At 52.6% G+C, this 18,842-nt stretch overlaps 2 protein-coding genes and 1 long non-coding RNA gene across 6 annotated transcripts in view; 1 reads left to right on the top strand and 2 right to left on the bottom strand.

Annotated features, from left to right (window-relative positions):
• Nucleotides 1–1,732, bottom strand: part of LOC137232721 (uncharacterized) — a 24,239-nt gene extending 22,507 nt beyond the window's left edge. Inside the window, exons 1-2 of one of the 2 annotated variants that reach the window (XR_010947160.1) lie at nt 1,609–1,717; nt 1,319–1,493 (exon numbers count right to left, since the gene is read on the bottom strand). This is a non-coding gene — a long non-coding RNA (uncharacterized lncRNA). Of the gene's footprint in view, nt 1–1,318; nt 1,494–1,608 lie in introns of both variants that reach the window. The other variant, XR_010947161.1, reaches the window with a different exon arrangement.
• On the top strand, nt 1,681–12,571 carry CAMK1 (calcium/calmodulin dependent protein kinase I). Of its 3 annotated transcripts, none has more exons than XM_067755387.1 (12): nt 1,681–1,819; nt 4,101–4,215; nt 6,309–6,440; nt 7,668–7,742; nt 7,850–7,988; nt 8,802–8,928; nt 9,021–9,096; nt 9,787–9,899; nt 10,472–10,550; nt 10,647–10,734; nt 12,081–12,198; nt 12,307–12,571. In XM_067755387.1, exons 2-12 carry the CDS (start codon nt 4,133–4,135, stop codon nt 12,387–12,389), a joined length of 1,113 nt encoding a protein of 370 aa, XP_067611488.1. In that variant the 5' UTR covers nt 1,681–1,819; nt 4,101–4,132; the 3' UTR covers nt 12,390–12,571. The 3 variants fall into 3 exon arrangements, with proteins under 3 accessions (XP_067611488.1, XP_067611487.1, XP_067611489.1); XM_067755386.1 differs by lacking the exon at nt 1,681–1,819 and adding an exon at nt 1,977–1,997; XM_067755388.1 differs by lacking the exons at nt 1,681–1,819; nt 4,101–4,215 and adding an exon at nt 7,209–7,279 and having other exon boundaries at nt 6,305–6,440.
• On the bottom strand, nt 12,508–18,842 carry OGG1 (8-oxoguanine DNA glycosylase). The gene is given in 9 exon segments (XM_067755384.1): nt 12,508–12,700; nt 12,702–12,847; nt 12,849–12,863; nt 13,102–13,151; nt 13,287–13,428; nt 15,287–15,468; nt 17,151–17,330; nt 17,897–18,144; nt 18,465–18,842. Coding segments are annotated over 9 exon segments (1,188 nt in total). The 5' UTR covers nt 18,602–18,842; the 3' UTR covers nt 12,508–12,612.

The raw sequence follows: 18,842 nt of genomic DNA, 5'->3' as shown, positions 1-18,842 counted from the left end.
AGATAAGTTAGTCTCAGAAGCCTTTCTAGGGGGATTTCCCTGGTGGCACAGTGGTTAAGAATCCACCTGCCAATGCAGGAGACATGGGTTTGAGCCCTGGGCCGGGAAGATCCCACATGCCATGGAGCAACTAAGCCCGTGCGCCACAACTACTGAGCCTGCGCTCTGGAGCCCAGGAGCCACAACTGCTGAGCCCACGTGCCACAACTACTGAAGCCCGCGCGCCTACTCTCGCCATAACTATAGAAAGCCCGCGCGCAGCAACGAAGACCCAAAGCAGCCAAAAATAAAATAAATTTATAAAAAAAAAAAAAGCCTTGGGCTTCCGTGGTGGGGCAGTGGTTGAGAGTCCGCCTGCCCATGCAGGGGACACGGGTTCGTGACCCGGTCCGGGAGGATCCCACATGCAGCGGAGCGGCTGGGCCCGTGAGCCATGGCCACTGAGACTGCGCTCCGCAACGGGAGAGGCCACAACAGTGAGAGGCCCGCGTACCGCAAAAAAAAAAAAAAAAAAAAATCCTTTTTAGGAATCTCTGCCATCTTCCTTTCTCACTGTAAAATGGGCATAATAACTGACCACCCTCAGACACAGTCCTGAGGATAAGAGAGGGAAAAGCCAGTTGAAGTTGAGTTGGGGGTAAGCATTGTCCCTTCCCCATCTTCCTGGAAAATGCAGGAATTCAAGAGTTAGGGCTAGCACTGGGTGATGATGGAGGTGTAGTTGGGGTCCCCGGCAAAGAGCCTCCTCTGGCTGCCTTCAGTCCATCCAGCCCCAACCCTACTTCCTGGGAGTTGCTGCCCCGCCCCCCGCCCCCACACACACACCCCGGGCCACCTTCCCAAAGAAGGCCTCGCGCAAGAGGACGTCAGTCAGTTCCCTTGGCCCCCTGCCTACCTCCCCGGGGCACTTTTGGGCTTTCCCTCCCCAACCTGGCCCCGAGCCATCGGTCACTGGCGCCTGCCCAGTCACGCGGTCCTCTTTGGCCGACTTCCTCCAGGATCCTGATTTAACTCTCCCTCCTCCCCCGTCCCTCCCCGCCCCAGGCTCTCAGGGCACCCTCCTGTTCTGCCCGGCAGGTGTAGGGAAGTAGAGCATCAGCTCTGCCTCAGAGGGGGACCTCGGGCTTTAGTTTTCCCGCCTGTCAAATGCGGCCCCCACCCTACGGTTGCCTCAATTCTCTTCACTGCCTCCTACTCTTGCTTTGTCCTTTCCCTACGGCCCCATCCCTCCACCCCCATCAGTTTCCTAAGCTCTTCCCAGGGCCTAATTCCCCGGGGCGGAGGTGGGGGGGGTAGGGGAGGAGGGACAGCGTCCAACCTTAAGAGAGCTCAAGGAACTGGTCTGAAAGGAACTCCAAGAGACAGGGTGAAAATGGCCAGCTTCCGCCATCAGACAGACTTGGGTTCGAATTCGACTCTACTTCTGACCAACTGCTGATTCTGAACCCTTCATCTCTCTGTGCCTCAGTTGTTCCTTCTGTGAAACGAGGACCCTGCCGGGAGACGAAGGATGGAAAGACCCAAAGGGAGGCTCCAACCTGAACTAAGGGTTCCCCCGCCCACCCCCGCCCCCAGCGCCCCTTCCCTAGCCCGGGAGCGGATCCTCACCTCCCAGTCCCTAGTCCCTCCGCCGCAGGCTCCTCCTCCTCTGACATCAGAGCCGCGGGCGGGCGGAGGGAGCCAGCTGAGTCCGAATCGAGCCCTAGCCCGAGAACGGGCGGGCGGGCTGGCCAAGCGCGCAGCAGCGGCGGACGGCGGACGGAGCTCGGCACCTGACAACTCGCGCCTCCCAGCCAGCCCCGCGGCTGGGCAGCCGCAGGTACAGCCCGGGAACCGCCCCGCCCGTGACCCTGGGCGCTGTCGGGCGGCGGGACCCTTCAGCCGCTGGACACCAACCCCGAAAGATGGGAGGGGGTGCCTGGGCGTACTGGACTGTACAGGGGCAGGGCTGGGCCTTTCTCCCCCACCTATGCCCCAGGCCCAGCTGCCTTTACTGAGTGGGTAAAAGAGGAAGGAGGAGGAGGAGGAGGAGGAGGAGGAGGAGGAGGAGGAGGTGTGTGTGTGTGTGTGTGTGTGTGTGTGTGTGTGTGTGTGTGTGTGTGTGTGTGTGTGTGTGTGTGTGTGTATCTGCCTTCAGGAGGAGGGGTGTGTGTGTGTGTGTCTGCCTTCAGGAGGAGGGAGGGGTGTGTGTGTGTGTGTCTGCCTTCAGGAGGAGGGGTGTGTTTGTGTGTCTGCCTTAAGCTGGGCCTGAATGTGGAAGGACTGGGCATTAGGAGGTAAAGACGTGTGGGGGCCGTGTTGGGGTATGCGAATGTCATAGCACAGGCAAGTGGATCTGATATGAAGTTGCAGCATGTTGGTGTGTAAGCGTATCCGTATGGGTGGGGATGTCCGGGAAACAGTGTTTGGGCTGCACATTGTGTATCTAGGTGTTGTGTGTGCTGGAATCTGGCTCAAAGGGTAGTAAGTCAGAGTTGGGGGGTATACAGTTGTGTACTGAGGATGTTTGGAGTTAGATGTTTTGAGGATTTGGAGTTTAAGAGCTTCTAGGGTGTATAGGAGCTGGAGGGTGAAGGGTGTGAATGAATCTGGGATGTCTGGTATACAGGTGAGGGGTCTGTGTGTGTGTGTCTGGCCTGTCTGCATGTCATCTCGTCCAGGTGTACGTGGATTTGTGTTTTGGGGTGTGAGAGGGATCTGTGGGAGGGATGTCTGGGTGTGAGGATGTCTGAGGAAGTGTGTGTTTGGACATGTGTGCTGATGTCTGGGTGTACATGTATGATGAGATGTCAGAGCATCATCTGGAGATGGAGTGTGCTGGATCTGGGGGCAGGTGTTTGGGTTCAGGGGTGTGGGTGGGTCTTGGTGTGGTGTATCTGGGTGTAGGGATATGTGTGGAACTGTGAGGTTTGTATTTGCCAGGCCTCCAGGTGGGTTTTAAAATTCTGCCTCTAGAGCTTACCATCAAGTTTCCTTTCCTAGAAGTTTCTGCCCCTGGGATAGGTGGCCAGACCCCCCTGGGAACAAAGTCCCACCCAGAGTGGGATCGCACATCAGGGGCTCTAGTCAGGGCACCTTCCCCTCATTTTCCCACAGAAAAAACAGAGAAGAAAAGTGCTCTTCCTGAGGTCACACAGTACACTGGTCTCTCTTTTGGCCTCACTTTCTGTGGGCCTGGGATGGGATTGAGAGGCTGTGTTCTCTGGATGGGTCCTAGTCTGGCCGCAGCCCCCTCCAAGGCCTTTACCTTCAGCAAGCTTAGCTGGGGCCCCAGCTAGGGTCATTGGGCAACTCTGGGTCCAGACCCTATCCATCGCCAAGCTCAGTCTCCCCATTCTCCATCTGATGAATGGAGAGAGAATGCTCACCCTCTACTGCTGGTTGAGACAGACGTCTCAACAGAAAAGTACAGGCTGGATCAGGGTGAGATCAAGCCGGGAGGGGACAGGTTGGGTGGGACCATTTCTCAGGCTGCTGGGACCCAGATGGGGAGTCAGGAGTGAGAGGGGGGTAACAGGAGGTCCAGGGAGCTCCAGCTGCGGCTGCTGTTGCTGTGGTAACAGTGCAGAAGGAGCTATTTAAAAACATGGCTGAGATATTGCTGGAAGCCCAGGCTGCCGGAAAACTGATTTCCGAGAGGCCTGGCAGGGAGAAGGAGGAGGGAGAGGAGACACCCCAGCAATTCCCAGGGTGGGGCTGGGACATCGCTGGTTCTGGGGACAGGGGATCCTCCGGGGCTGTGCATTTCTATAAGCTGCTCTGGGGTCTTCTCTGCTGTCCTCCCAGAGGTCAGTGTCCCCCTGAGTGTTTGGATTTAGAGAGGGAGGAACTGGGAGGTGAGCTGAATAAACGAATGAATGAGTGACTTTGTTGAATAAAGAATTTTGCTGCCACCCTGAAGGATTTTCCTCTAGGCATAAGGATATGATGCATGGATGTTGCTGAATGAACAAATGGCCTGTGAATGAGTGAAAGTTGAATGATTTTGTCAAATGAATGAATCAAGGAATGAATAAACGCAGGCTGAATGGGGCCCCCAGTAAGTTCCCACGAAGAAGCCTGGGCCCTGCTGAGTCTTTTCCTTCCATTCCCTTTCCCAGGAGCCCTGGCTGTGGCCAGGGGGCAGTGGGCCATGCCGGGGGCAGTGGAAGGCCCCAGCTGGAAGCAGGCGGAGGACATTGGGGACATTTACGACTTCCGTGATGTTCTGGGAACGTGAGTCTCAGGGCAGGAGGAAAGGGAGAGCTGTTCCTGAGCTGGGGGTGGGGTGGGGCGGTTGGGAAGGTCCTCACTCCTGGGCCTGACTGGCTGGGGAGGCTGAGTCCAGGGTGGTGCTTCCTCTAGCCAGTTGATCACTGCTTCCTGTTTCCTACTGCCCAGGCCCCATGGTGGCCTTGTATGGCCCGACTGGCCTGGGCTTCTCACTTCTGGCTGACAGTGGGTGGAACAGAGGCTGCTCTTGCCACAGCTCTGGGTTCCTGTGACGAGAAGAAAGTGGGAGGAATGAAGGAGCCAGTTTTTCAAACTTGCTGCCAAGAACTGGGGGTTCTGGCCTAGGTTTTGGAACTGAAGCTGGGCGTGGCTTTGTTCTCAGTGGTGGGAATCCAGAAATAACTCAAACCTGATCTCCCAAGTCGATCCCAAACATGTGAGGGAGACAGACCTACGGAAAATGACAACAGGGTGTGTGCTGTGCTCTAGCTAAATTCGGGAATGAGGACTTTGTTGAGCCCAGAGAGAGCAGTGGCTTCTGTGTGGAGAAGAACTTTATGGAGAAGGGAGTATTAGAGCTGGGGACTAAAGGATGGGTAGGAGTGTACTTGTCAGAGAGGGAGAAGGCATTCCAGGCAGAAGGAATAGCATCAGCAAAGGTTCAGAGGCATGTTATGTGTGGAAGGAGAGAGAGTCTAGTGGAGCTTCTCATCAGAGCCTGGGGGAAGAGTGGAAGAAGAGGCTGAGAAGAGAGAGGAACAGGTCATGTAAGGCCTGAAAGCCAAGCTATGGAGGCTGGACTTGACCCCATGAGCCACAGGAAGACATTTAAGACTTTGTGGCAGATTTGCAATTCAGGATGGTCACTCTGGCCACAGCACAGAAGGGAAATTGGAGAGGGACAAGACTGGAAACCAGCAATGAGGCTATCACAGTCACTAGTTATTCTGACGATTGAGCTTTCACGAGAGATGCTTTTCTTTGACTTATGGCTTCTTATTATCCCAGGGAAAGCAAACCATCCTAGAAAGAACACTAGTAAACCCTCCTTAATCAGTGAACTTTAGTGAAAATGAATGTGTTCCTTTCTAAGAGCCTGTTAGAAAGCATTGCTTCTCAAACTTCAGTGAGGATACACATCACCTGACAGTCTTGTTAAAATGCAGATTCTAGGGCTTCCCTAGTGGCGCAGTAGTTAAGAATCCGCCTGCCAATGCAGGGGACACAGGTTCGAGCCCTGGTCCGGGAAGATCCCACATGATGCGGAGCAACTAAGCCTGTGCACCACAACTACTGAGCCTACACTCTAGAGCCCGTGAGCCACAACTACTGAAGCCCGCGTGCCTAGAGCCCGTGTTCAACAAGAGAAGCCACCACAATGAGAAGCCTGCGCACTGCAACAAAGGGTAGCCCCCGCTCGCCGCAACTAGAGAAAGCCCGCGCGCAGCAACAAAGATCCAACACAGCCAAAAATAAAATAATAAATAAAAATTAAAAATGCAGATTCTGATTTAGTAGGTCTAGGGCGGGGCCTGAGATTCCACACTTCTGAAAAGTTCCCAGGTGATACTGATGGTTCTTCATGGTTCTAAAGGGTGTTAAATAAGCCATGACTCAAATTGGCTTTTGCAGAAAAAGGAGTGAATGAGTCATGCACATAATAAAAAAGCCTAGGGAGTAAACTTCAGGCATGGGATGCAGGGGCTCACATGATGTTATCAGGAAATTGTCTTTGACGGTTTCTCAGCTCTGATTTCCTTTGTGTTGGCTTCATTCTCAAGCAGGCTCTCCCCAAGTGGTGGCAAAGATGACCACCATTAGCTCCAAGCTTACGTCTTACCAGCTTAGCAGGAAAGAGCACCTCATTCTCAAAGTGCCAGTAACCTGGCTTATATCACAGGACCCAATTACTGTGGCCAGGAGATAGACTACTCTGATTGGCCAGGTCACCTCTGGCACCAGGGAGGTGAATGAGTGATGGAGGGAGGCTCATCCCATCTCCTTGGTCTGGGGATGGTCACGTAACCCATAGGGGGATGGAGGAGAGGCTGGAGGGAAGCTGAGTTCCCCACCTCGTGAATCCCCTCTCTCTGCAGAGGGGCCTTCTCGGAGGTAATCCTGGCAGAAGATAAGAGGACTCAGAAGCTGGTGGCCATCAAATGTATCGCCAAGAAGGTTCTGGAGGGCAAGGAGGGCAGCATGCAGAATGAGATTGCTGTCCTGCACAAGTACGTGAGCCACATCCTGTCCCTGCCCTGGGTTGACCCTGCCTTGACCCCTCCCATTCGCTTCCTATCTCTGCTTTGGGCAAATCATCTAACCTCTCTGAGCCTCAAATTGCTCATTTGTAACATGAGGTAATAATCTCCACTTGGTAGGGATTTGGGGAGCATTAGAGGTCCCTTATTTCAAGTGCCTGGCACAACAGCTAACATGACAGATGTGACCGAGATGCCACTGCTTCTTTACAGTGGTTTAATGTCCAATCAGATCTAAAGGTCAGTCCTTGAATGTGTCTCAAACCCATGTATCTCAACTGACGTTATCTCTAGACCTACCGCAAGTTCCTGCCACATATTAAACCACCCAGCAAGTTGAAAAATGCCCATCTGCGGATGCCCTGACTCAACAACCAAATGGTCTCCAAACTGTTCATGCTGATGGGAAACCTGCTGTTCTCACTGGAAAGCTCATATAGAATCTTCACTTCCAGCCTCCCCCCTGAGCTTTCCAACCACCATGGGCAGGGATGAAATAATCATTTCCACTATTGGGTCAGGGAGACTGAGGCCCAGAGAGGACAAAGGACTTGCCCAAGGTCACACAGCAAGTTTGTGGCAGAGCCAAATCTTCCATCAAACTCAATTACCATCATTGGTTCATTTCTGGAGCGTTTACTGTGTGCCAGGCATTGTGCCGATTCTTCCCTGCATTTCCTCACATGATCCTCACTCCACCACTTGGAGGGAAGTACTATCACTGGCTTCATATTATAGATGAAGAAACTGAAGCCCGGAGAGGTTACCCTCAATTCAGTGAATATGAGTGAGCACCCACTCTGCACCAGGTGTGGAGCAACGGTGGTGAGCAAGATAAAGCTGCTGGTCTCATGGAGATGATGTTCTGGTGGGGGAGGCTGACAACGTTATAAACCCAGACAAGTGTTAAAATCATATACTGATCAGCACTGTGAGGTGAGAAGACTTGCCCCCGAACAGCACGTGGCAGAGGCGGATGAGGACCCGGGTCTGTCTGACGCCGGAGCCCAGTGTTAACCCCTGTGGCTCTCCTGCCTTCCATGACACTATGATACATCATGGTAAATCAGCTTTTCCCTCTGAGACCCAGATCTCAGGCTCGTCCTGCCCAGGTTTGCAGGCGGTGGTTCTTCACCATGAGGGTGGGGAGGTGGCTGAACTGTCCTCACCTCTGAACCACCTCATTTCTCCTTTCAGGATCAAGCACCCCAACATTGTAGCCCTGGATGACATCTATGAAAGTGGGGGACACCTCTATCTCATCATGCAACTGTGAGTGGCCCTGCCTCTGCACCTTCCTCACAGCTCTCCCTGCTGCCCCCTCCCTGGCCTCTCTGCCTTCCGTTCTCTTGTCCAGACTGCCCTGTCCCTGGCTACAGGGTGTCAGGTGGGGAGCTGTTTGACCGAATTGTGGAAAAAGGCTTTTACACAGAGCGGGACGCCAGCCGCCTCATCTTCCAGGTGCTGGATGCCGTCAAGTACCTGCACGACCTGGGCATCGTACACCGAGACCTCAAGGTGGGTGTGAGGGTGTGTGGGGAGCTGGGGCACCCAGGGGTGGGGCCTCTGCAAACTCCTGAGACCTTGGGTACCTCTCACCCCCTTGCTGAGCCTTGCTTTCCCATCTGCAGAATTGACCCGGTAAGCCCTAAACTGCTTCCTCCCCATTCCATCTCTGACACACAAATGGACACAAAGGTGAACTGTGCTGTTATTTTATCCCAGTCGCATCTTATGTCTTTTTCTGATAATAAAAGTCCCACTTGCTCTTTGTAGAAAACTTGAATGGGGTAGCAAAACACAAAGAAGAAAGCCAGAAGCCCCTGAAAGCCTGCCCCTCAGAGACAATGATGGGGTTCACGTTTTGTAGTACATCTCATTCTGCTCTAGAAGAGTGCTGGGGTGAAACAGATCTGGGTCTGAATTCTCTCCCTGCCACTCCCCTCCCTAACTGTAGATTCTCAGGCAAGTCACTTTGCCTCTCAAGGCATCAGTTTCCCCCACTGTAAAGTGGGATTATTCAGAGTGGGCTAGCAGGGATGTGGTAAGGATAAACTGAAATCAAGCACAAGACAGGATCTGGCGCACAAAAATTCTTTAGGGTGTCACAGTACACACCTGAGGTTTATAGGAAATTCCCTTCCATATCCCCGAGGCCCTTGTCCTTTTGGAACTTCGAACTTAATTGAGTTTCTTGTGCCTCCAACCAAGATGGCAGCTGTGATGCCACAGTGGCTTTTGGGGGGCTCGCTGGGGTGCTTGGGGAGGCAGAAGGTCCTGCTGGCCTCTGGCCATCTCCCACTCCTCTTCCCCCACCTCCCATCTTCCAAGCCAGAGAATCTGCTGTACTACAGCCTGGATGAAGACTCCAAGATCATGATCTCCGACTTTGGCCTCTCCAAGATGGAAGACCCCGGCAGTGTGCTCTCCACAGCCTGCGGGACCCCAGGATACGTGGGTGCGGAGGGCCGTGGGCTGGGACTGTGGGCGGGGGAGGAACCCAAAGCTGCCGGGCAGATTTGTCACCACCATGTCCCCTTCCCTCCACAGCCCCTGAAGTGCTGGCCCAGAAGCCCTACAGCAAGGCAGTGGATTGCTGGTCCATTGGGGTCATCGCCTATATCCTGTGAGTGGGGGGCTTGGCCGTTGGGGATGTGGCTTCAGAGTTCTTCTCTCCCCTACTTTGCTCTCTTCCTCCTCCCTGCCATTTCTTCTTTCCTGCCATCCATATTTATATCTACCAATTAATGACTAATATTACTTCACTCAACAGATACTACGTTTCTGGCACTGTGCCAAGCACTGGGGCTTTAGCAGAGAATAAGACAGACAAGGTGCCTGCCCTCAGGGAGCAGACATGCTAGTAAGGGAGACAGAAAATAAATAAGTAAATCTATAAAATAATGGCAGGTGGTAAGAAATATTAAGAAGAAAAATCAAGCAGGGGAGGGAGATGGGGTTGGATGCTATTGTAGATAGGAGGTCAGGGAGCCTCTCTGAGGAGGTGGCATGAGTGGCATCCTGACTGAAGTGAGGGAGCCAGACATTCGAGGTGTGGGGGGAGAATGGTTTAGGCAGAGGGCACAGCAAGTGCAAAGGCCCTGAGGAAGGACAGATGGCGGCATGTTAAGGAACAGAAAGCCAGGGTAGCTGGACAGGAGTGAGCAAGGCAGAGAGGGCCAAATTTCCCCCCTTTGTAAAAGGGGGAACTCCTTCCTGTGGGTCCTGCCTGATCCCTGAGACTGCCCCAAAGCTCCATCCTGGAGCCAGTGGGTACAATGAAAATGGAAATGAGAATGAGTTTCTCCTTGCCCAGGCTCTGTGGTTATCCCCCCTTCTATGACGAGAACGATGCCAAACTCTTTGAACAGATTTTGAAGGCCGAGTACGAGTTTGACTCTCCTTATTGGGACGACATCTCTGACTCTGGTATTTGGGGCTTTGCTTTCTTCCCCTGGGTCCTACCTCCGGTGCCTTCCTCATCTGCTTTAGGGGTCTCCTCTCTGCCTTCCTTCCACCAGATTCCCCAGCCCCAGACTAACAGAGCTGTCTTCGAGACCAGACACCCACCCTGGGTGCTTCTCTTTGCCTGGCTCCTGGCCTGAGAAACTGTAGGCTTTCATTCATTCGGTCTTCAAACATAGTATTTTAGAAAATACCTCCCCCCACAGACTTCCTAATGCCTAAGACACCACCATTCATGTTTTTATCTGTCTTCCTGTGCCTCCGATTAGGAGGCAAAGCTGTGAAGCCATTATCAGTCATGTACACATCAGTGTGAATACACTGAGCACAATCTTCTCTAGGAACAAGTTATTCTTAAGGGAGAAAGCTGGAGGGTTGGGGTGGGCCTGGGGGCTTAGAGAAAAGGGTGCAGGTAGGGTGGGGTGGTGAATGGACAGATCTGGCTTCGGTGCCAGCCAGACCTGAGGGGTGGGTTCTATCTTGGGGGTGTTCTCAGGCACCACCATGCTGTCTTTGCTCTTGTCTTGGGGATTCAGCCAAAGACTTCATCCGGCACTTGATGGAGAAGGATCCAGAGAAGAGGTTCACCTGTGAACAGGCCTTGCAGCACCCCTGGTGAGAGCTCCCACAAGCTGCAGGCTGGGGTGGGATCTGGGGCCCCCAGGCCTGCCTCAACCTTCACTGACAACCCTCCACACACATCCGCTCTAGGATTGCAGGAGATACAGCTCTAGATAAGAATATTCACCAGTCGGTGAGCGAGCAGATCAAGAAGAACTTTGCCAAGAGCAAGTGGAAGGTGAGCCCACGTTTAGTCCTGGGTCCCAGCCTCCCCAGGACTCCTCCCCAGCCCCATCCAGCCCTCAGCTCACACAGCAGCTTGCACCTTGTGGGGCACACTGTAAATGCTCAGGAGTGCTTACTGAAGAACCTCATTCATTCATTCAATGCTCTGACACCTACTCTATTCCAGTGATGGTCCCTGACCTCCAAGTCTAGAGGGAGAACAGTGTATACTTCTTAAGGAGACATCGAACCCAAGCCACGAGATCCTGGAAGGGGCATAAACCTGTCAGACGTGATAGCCGAGTAGGAATTAGCTGGGCACAGCAGAATAATGTCTGAGGCAGACGGAACCAGGGTGCAAAGGGCCAGGAGACGTGAGAGTGCAGCCATTCAGGGCAGTGTAAGCGCTAAGCCTGGCTGGACTGGAGGAGCTGTGGGCCAGGAGCCCAGGCTGCAGACCCAGGTAGGGGCCAGGCTGCTCAGGGGCCACAGTGGAGCAATGATTTGATCCTGGGGATGCTGAGGAGCCCCAGAAGGATTTTCAGCTGGAACTTGCCCATTAGAAAGGGCTCTCAAGATGCAGAAAGGCACAGAGGAGGCTGGGAGACCCTTTAGGGGGCTGTGGCAGAGACATAGTCAGGAGACAGTGAGGGCTTGGACCAGAGCAGTGGCACTGCGAACAGAGAACACTGGTTGGTCCAGGAGTCGTTTGGGAGGCAGAACTGACAAGAAGTGATGGTACAATGGATACTGGGGGAGAGAAGAGATGTCCAGGGCTGGCCCAAAATTTTGGTCGGGGATGAAGTAGATGGCGGTACCGTCACTAAGATGGAGATCCCAGGGGCAGAAACTTGTTTTAGGGGATGATTTTGGTTTGGGACATGGTAAATTTGAGGGACATCTCAGTGGATAGGTTGAATAGAGAATGATACACACACACCTGGGCAAGTTAGTTAACCTCTCTGTGCCTCAGTTTCCTCCTTTGACAATGGTGACAGTAATAGTGCCCACCTCAAAGACATTCGTGAAGATTAAATGAACTATTATGTAAAGTGCTTAGAACAGTGCCTGACACATAATGCTATATTGTTTACTCTTATGTGAATATAAATTAATTATATATAAAAAGTTACGCATGTCTATCTATATATACATTTTATACATGTGTGTGTGTGTATTACTATATGATATGACTGAATATAGTTTAATAAAGCCTTGTAGATGTTTCAGGGAGTTTTAGGCGATCAACCAATATTGCCTGAATAAAACTAACAGAACTGCTGCGAGAATTACACCACCAGACCCTGCCCCGTGATGTCCTGCTCTCTCCAAAGTCCCTTCTTCTGCCTCTCTCCACAGCAAGCCTTCAATGCCACGGCCGTGGTGCGGCACATGAGGAAGCTACAGCTGGGCACCAGCCAGGAGGGGCAGGGACAGACGGCGAGCCACGGGGAGCTGCTGGCCCCAGCAGCTGGGGGTGAGGCCCTGGGCTCTGTGGAAGGGCAAGGGTGGTCCACAGAGAGGCACCCACACTAGAGCAGAGGGTCTCCTCCTGTGGCCAACTCTGCTTTCTCTCCCCGTGTAGGGCCGGTGGCCAGCTGCTGCTGTCGAGACTGCTGCGTGGAGCCGGGCCCGGAACTGTCTCCCACACTGGCCCCCCAGCTCTAGGGGCCTGGATCCCCCGTGTAGGAGGGGTTGGGGGCAGCCTGCTCCCCCCCTCCCTGAACTGGGGAGTTACCCTGCTCCACCCGCTCCGCACCCCTTTCCCTACAGCCCCTCCACTGCATTTTCCATACAAATGTTTCTATTTTATTGTTCCTTCTTATAATAAAGGGAAGAGGTTAAAACCACAGGTAGCTCTGTCTCCCCAGACAACTCCCATCCCACACTGTCACGCAAACTGCTTGATTTGAGGGTGCCTGGCCCCTGAGGTAGCTGCAAGGAGCCCCCTTTCCAACATGAGACTGAATGGGGATGAGAAGGGGGAATGGTGGGGAGGGGTATTTGGGGCATCCCTTCGTCCAGCGCCCCCACCTAGCCTTCCGGCCCTGGGCATCTCTTTCTGCGCTTTGCTGGTGGCTCCTGAGCTCGGTGGGGTTGGCGCAGGTCAGCACTGAACAGCACCTGGTGGGGGGGAGGAGTCTGAGTGGAGAGAGGGTACACTGGGGTCAAGACTGGGGGTGCCGTGTGGGGAGCCGGAAGGGTTCATGGGGGGCAGGGCTGAGGCAAGGAGAGTCCACTGGAGTCAGGGCTGGGGTGGGTGGAGAGTCCTTTAGGGTCACCTGGGGCAGTGGCAGGGTAGAAGAAAGTGGGTCAGGACTTGGGGCGAAGTCCTATGGGGTCTGGACTGGAGGAGGACGGGAAGGCTAGGTACACTCACTGCTTGGGCCCAGCCAGCATAAGGTCCCCACAGGCTCCGGAAAAAGCTTCCTAAACCAGAAGTGGTGAGGCGACATTGATTGGCCCTCCTGCTCCCTATCCACAAGGGTGGGGCGTAGGGGGAGGTGTGGGAAGTTTCCACCACCTCAGCTCACTGCCAGTCCCGACATCCCACTCTCTCCTTACCCAGTTCCTTGTTGGCCTGGGGGCTCGGACCCTTGGTGGTGGGGTGCCAGCTGTAGTCACATTGAGCGATCTGCCACACGTGGACATCCACGGGCACAGCCTGGGGCTTGTCTAGGGCCATCAAGCAGATGCAGTCGGCCACCTTTGACAGACACAGAGTGAGCCACAGAGGAGGAATGGCAGGGTCCAGCCAGCAACCTGCTTCTAGCCCCAAAGCCAGCTGCTTCCTTCTCCACTCTGAGGTTACTATGATTGTACATTCGATTAATAATTTAAAACACAGCTGTGTGGACTTCCCTGGTGGCACAGTGGTTAAGAATCCGCATGCCAATGCAGGGGACATGGGTTCAAGCCCTGGTCCAGGAAGATCCCACATGCCTCAGAGCAACTAAGCCCGTGTGCCACAGCTACTGAGCCTGCGCTCTAGAGCCCGCGAGCCACAACTACTGAGCCCATGAGCCACAACTACTGAGCCCGTGCACCTACAGCCCGTGCTCCACAACAAGAGAAGCCACTGCAATGAGAAGCCCGTGTATTGCAATGAAGAGTAGCCCCTGCTCACGGCAACTAGAGAAATCCTGCGTGCAGCAACGAAGACCCAATGCAGCCAAAAATAAATAAATAAATAAATAAATTAATTAATTAATTTTAAAAAAGAAATAGCTCCTGGTATTAAGAAATTCTTTTAAAAAAAATATAGGGCTTCCCTGGTGGCGCAGTGGTTGAGAGTCCGCCTGCCGATGCAGGGGACACGGGTTCGTGCCCCGGTCTGGGAAGATCCCACATGCCGCGGAGCGGCTGGGCCCGTGAGCCATGGCCGCTGAGCCTGCACGTCCGGAGCCTGTGCTCTGCAGCGGGAGAGGCCACAACAGTGAGAGGCCCATGTACCGCAAGAAAAAAAAAAAAAAAAAAAAAAAAAAAAAAAATATATATATATATATATATATATATATATATATATATAAAAAACAGCTGTGATGAGAGTGCTACTGGGTGAACATCTTATGTGTGTCAGGTTCTCGTTTTTTTTTTTATAAATTTATTTATTTATTTAATTTATTTTTGGCTGCATTGGGTCTTTGTTGCTTCACGCGGGCTTTTCTCTAGTTGCGGTGAGTGGGGGCCCCTCCTCGTTGTGGTGTGCAGGCTTATTGTTGTGGCTTCTCTTGTTGTGGAGCACGGGCTCTAGGTGCACGGGCTTCAGTAATTGTAGCACGCGGGCTCAGCAGTTGTGACTCACGGGCTCCAGAGCGCAGGCTCAGCAGCTGTGGCCCCCGGGCTTAGTTGCTCCATAGCATGTCGGATCCTCCCGGACCAGGGCTCGAACCCATGTCGCCTGTATTGGCAGGCGGATTCTTAACCACTGCGTCACCAGGGAAGCCCCTTGTCTTGTTTCGCAGACAAGAAAACTGAGGTTCTGAAAGGTGAAATGACTTGGCCAAAGTTACACAGCTAGGCAGACGCAGAACCCAGATTTAATGTTAGGCTGGAGTTCAGAGCCCATGATAAAGAGTTCTTTAAGCAAAAGTTCATTTTTAAAGCATAGAGAAATATAAAAGAGAAAACAATAAATGCCAAATTCCCAATCATCTTTCTGATAGCTAACGCTGTTGATATTTAACAAGAAGTTCTATAAGTGCATATAATTTTACGAGAAGAACAAAATGAAAAGTGGAAACATCTTTTCATTTGTCTTCCCAAAGGTAACCACTATTAAGTTCCCTGTGATTCCTTCTGGAAATTTCTGCATATAGCAGTGTATATATGTACCTAAACAAATGGTTTTTCTAAAAACGCATTCAAAGAGCAATGTCTTTTATACCCTTTCTGCATTCTACATTTCTCTAATAAGACATCTGCTGGTATCCTTTCTCCTTCCCACTCTGCCTCCAGAAGAGAAGCCCGCATCCAAGCACCCAACTCTCAGGCCTGCCTTCTCTACTCCTCCGCTACTCTCTGCATGGGTGGTGAGGGCAGCTCCTACCCCCCTGGGGTCTTACCTTGGTGCCTACCCCAGGCAGGGTGCAGAGGGCCTTATGGGCCTCCTCGTAGGGCGCCTTGCGCAGCTGCTGCAGCCAGGGAAGTCCACCCCGTTCTTCCAGGATGGCTCGGGCACTGGCACTCACATAGCGGGCACGATACCCCAGGCCCAGCTTCCTGAGCTGAGCCTCCACCTGTGGCCCTGTGGGGTGGTGGGGAGGGGATCAGGGGTCAGGCATTATCACATCCTTCCTGTCATCAGGCTAGTGTGTGAGCCCTGCACCCCACAGGAATGCTTTCCCTAAGCACCCCTCTCCTACCTTGCCACCCTCTGGGAGACCCCAGGACACTTGCATGTACAAAGGAAAGGGTTAAGGCCTGGGTTCTGCCCCTCCACAAATGTTCTCTGAGCACTGACTATGTGCTGTGCACTGCAGAAGGGACTGAGAAGGACTTGCTGCCCTGGAGGAACTCCCCAGTTAAGTTCCTTAACCTTTCCAAAGGGCGTTCACATTCATGATCTAAAATAAAAGTCATAATAACAGCAACAGCTTCTATTTTCAAGTCCCGGGTATCATGCATGGGCAAAGTGCTTTAGGTACATTATCATGCTTACTTTTCTCAAGGACCCTGATGACAATATTATTGTTCTTCCCACTTTATGGATGGAGAAAATGAAGGCCTAGAAGAGGTTAAGTAACTTGCTCAAGAAAGGACATGGTAGAGATGGGACCTTGCACTGAGGTCTGGGACACCAAGCCTGTGCTCTTAACCCATTGCACTACCTACCTCATGATTGCTTTATTCATCCCTCAAACCCTTCTGGATAGAGACTGTTATTCCCATTCCACAAACAAGTTAAGAGAAGCTTGGAGAGGTGAATGAATTTCTTGAGGTCTTATGACTACTAGGCTGGGAGCTAAGACCCAAGATTGGGTTTCTAAGCACCTAAAACATTCTGTTTTCTCCAGAGGGGGCTGTCTCCTTGCTATGCAGTCACCAAGCACTTTCTCTAGCTTGGTTCTCACAACTGCCAACTGATATACTTGCCTCTGTAAAATACTTGCCTCACAGGGCTGCCGTGAAGAACATATGTGTTTCTGGTTGCAGAATTGTTGGATTCATTGCAGAGATAACAAGTTGAATTTTCTGTTTACATCCCATAAGCCAAACACTGTGCTAGGTGCAGTATGTGTATTCCTTTACTCAACCCTCATGACAACTCTGATAGGTAGGTGCTATTCTTTTTTTTTTTTTTTTTTTTTTTTTTGCGGTACGTGGGCCTCTCACTGTTGTGGCCTCTCCTGTCACGGAGCACAAGCTCCGGACGTGCAGGCTCAGCGGCCATGGCTCACGGGCCCAGCCGCTCCGCGGCATGTGGCATCTTCCCGGACCGGGGCATGAACCCGTGTCCCCTGCATCGGCAGGCGGACTCTCAACCACTGCACCACCAGGGAAGCCCGGTAGGTGCTATTCTTATCCCATTCAATGGATTAAAAAACTGAGGCACACAGAGGCTAAATAATGGCTCAAGGTCATATACGTAGAAGTCACGTGCCAGAGTTGAGATTCTGACCCAGGCAGGCTGTCTCTAGAATGCGTGCTCTTAAGCCCAAATTACTGTACACTGTATACAGATGTCTTCTGATGAGCCATTGAACCCATGGGGCAAAAGGTCCAGACTACTGAGGTGCTGACATTTCAGGGACAGATAAGGAAGATGAGGTGTAACTGGGGCTGATCAGACCAGGCAGGGCAGTATTCTGGATGAGGGCAGTATTTAGAAAGGCAGGAAGCTTTGAGATGGGAGAAGGGCACCAGGGGAGAACTGAACAGACCTTGAAAGCTGCTGGAAGGCCTGGAGGCAAGGACCCACCTACTCACCAGCCAGGGCCTGCAAGCTGGGGAAGCCATGGTAGATGACATCATCAAGCTGGAGGAGCCGAGGTCCGAAGGTCTGGCAGAGCCGCTCCACCATGCCAGTGATGCGGGCAATGTTGTTGTTGGAGGAACAGATGAAGGAGAAGAGACACTCAATGGGATCCTGTTGAAGGAGTCGCACACCTGGGGACCAGAAAGGCAGAGGAACCAGAAATCACCTGTTATTGGGAGTGGCCTCTTCTCACCCTCAGATTCTAGGTACCAAGGCTCCGGGGTATCCCAGGGGAATGAGGGACAGCACTGTTAGAGAAAGCAACACCAGAGCTCTCATTCCTCATAGCATCTTGTGAGGTCTGGGTTATCATCCCATTCCACAGATGAAGAAGCCACAATGTAAGCACTATGAGGGTGGGGATTTGTTTCTGTTTTGTTCACTGTGGTATCCCCAGTCGCATAGCTGATGCTCTGTAAACATTTACAGAATGAATGATGTCACCAGCCCCAGATCACACAGCCAGGATTTGGCTCAATATCCTTGTCACTCCACTATGGTGGTCAGCAGGACAATAATAACAGTAATAATAATTACTATGTGTCAGGCACTATTCTAAGCACTTTACATGGCTTAGCTTCTTTAATCCTCATAAAATCCTATGAGGTGGATATAATCCCCATTTTACAGATGGTGAAACTGAGTAACTTAACCAAATCACAAGCACCCCAACCCCTGCCTCAGGCTCTGTACTCACCTTGGAATTTCTGAGCCACCTCTTGAAAGTGGGGGTCCACAGAACTCCAATGGTGATACAGCTGAGCAAGGCTGACATCCAGCCGGAAGTACTGTCGCACGGCCTTTAGCTCTTCCAGTGTGGGCCTGCCAACCCGGCCCTTATCCCCTCGGTACACAGTGCAGTAAAGATGCTCCTCAGTCTGGGTCAGTGTCCATACCTGGTCGGCCAGCACGCCACTCCAGTGCGCAGGGCTTTGCTCCCTCCACCTGACCCCCAGGCACAGGGCAGCCCTAGCACTCAGTTTCCCTTCCTGCACCCTTTGGGGCCCTCCCATCTTATAACTGCTCCATATACAAAACTGACTTACAAACTGCAAAGTAAAAGTGCTTTCTTTTACATCAGTTATATCATGTAATCCTCGCAACAACACTGCGCAGGCTTATTACCTCACCTCCACTTTATAAAGCATGTAACAGGGTCACCACCCGTGCCTCAGTCTCCTCTTTTGTACTCTGAAGTTTCTTCATCACCCCCAATGCACCCCAGGATCTGCTGTGCCGAGGAGCCAGGAGCCAGGGTCACTCACCGGAATGACTGTCCAGAAGCCAGAACCAGGTCCAGGCGCAGCTCAGAGCGTGGACAGGGGATGGAGGCCCACAGGGCCGGGACGGAGGCTAGAGTGCGATGTCTCATGCTATGCTGCAGAAGGGAGCGGGCTAACATTTCCACGTCAGGCTCCGCCCCATGATGCCCTCGCCCACTCAAAGCAGCTCAACGCTCCGCCGAGACACCGCCCCAAAGGTCACGCCCCTCTAGGCCTCGCCCACCAAATCCTAGCCTCTTAATTTGCTTATTTAAGGCCCGCCCAGTTTTATTCAATTTCTCCACTCCCCAAAGGCCCCACTCCTTGCGGTTCACCAACGCTCCGTCCCTCCCACTCTGTCCCGACACTCCCGTCCTTCCT

This window comes from Pseudorca crassidens, chromosome 10 (assembly GCF_039906515.1).
Source record: "Pseudorca crassidens isolate mPseCra1 chromosome 10, mPseCra1.hap1, whole genome shotgun sequence".
Classification (NCBI taxonomy): Eukaryota; Metazoa; Chordata; class Mammalia; order Artiodactyla; family Delphinidae; genus Pseudorca; species Pseudorca crassidens.
This window is presented reverse-complemented; position numbering and strand designations above follow the sequence as displayed.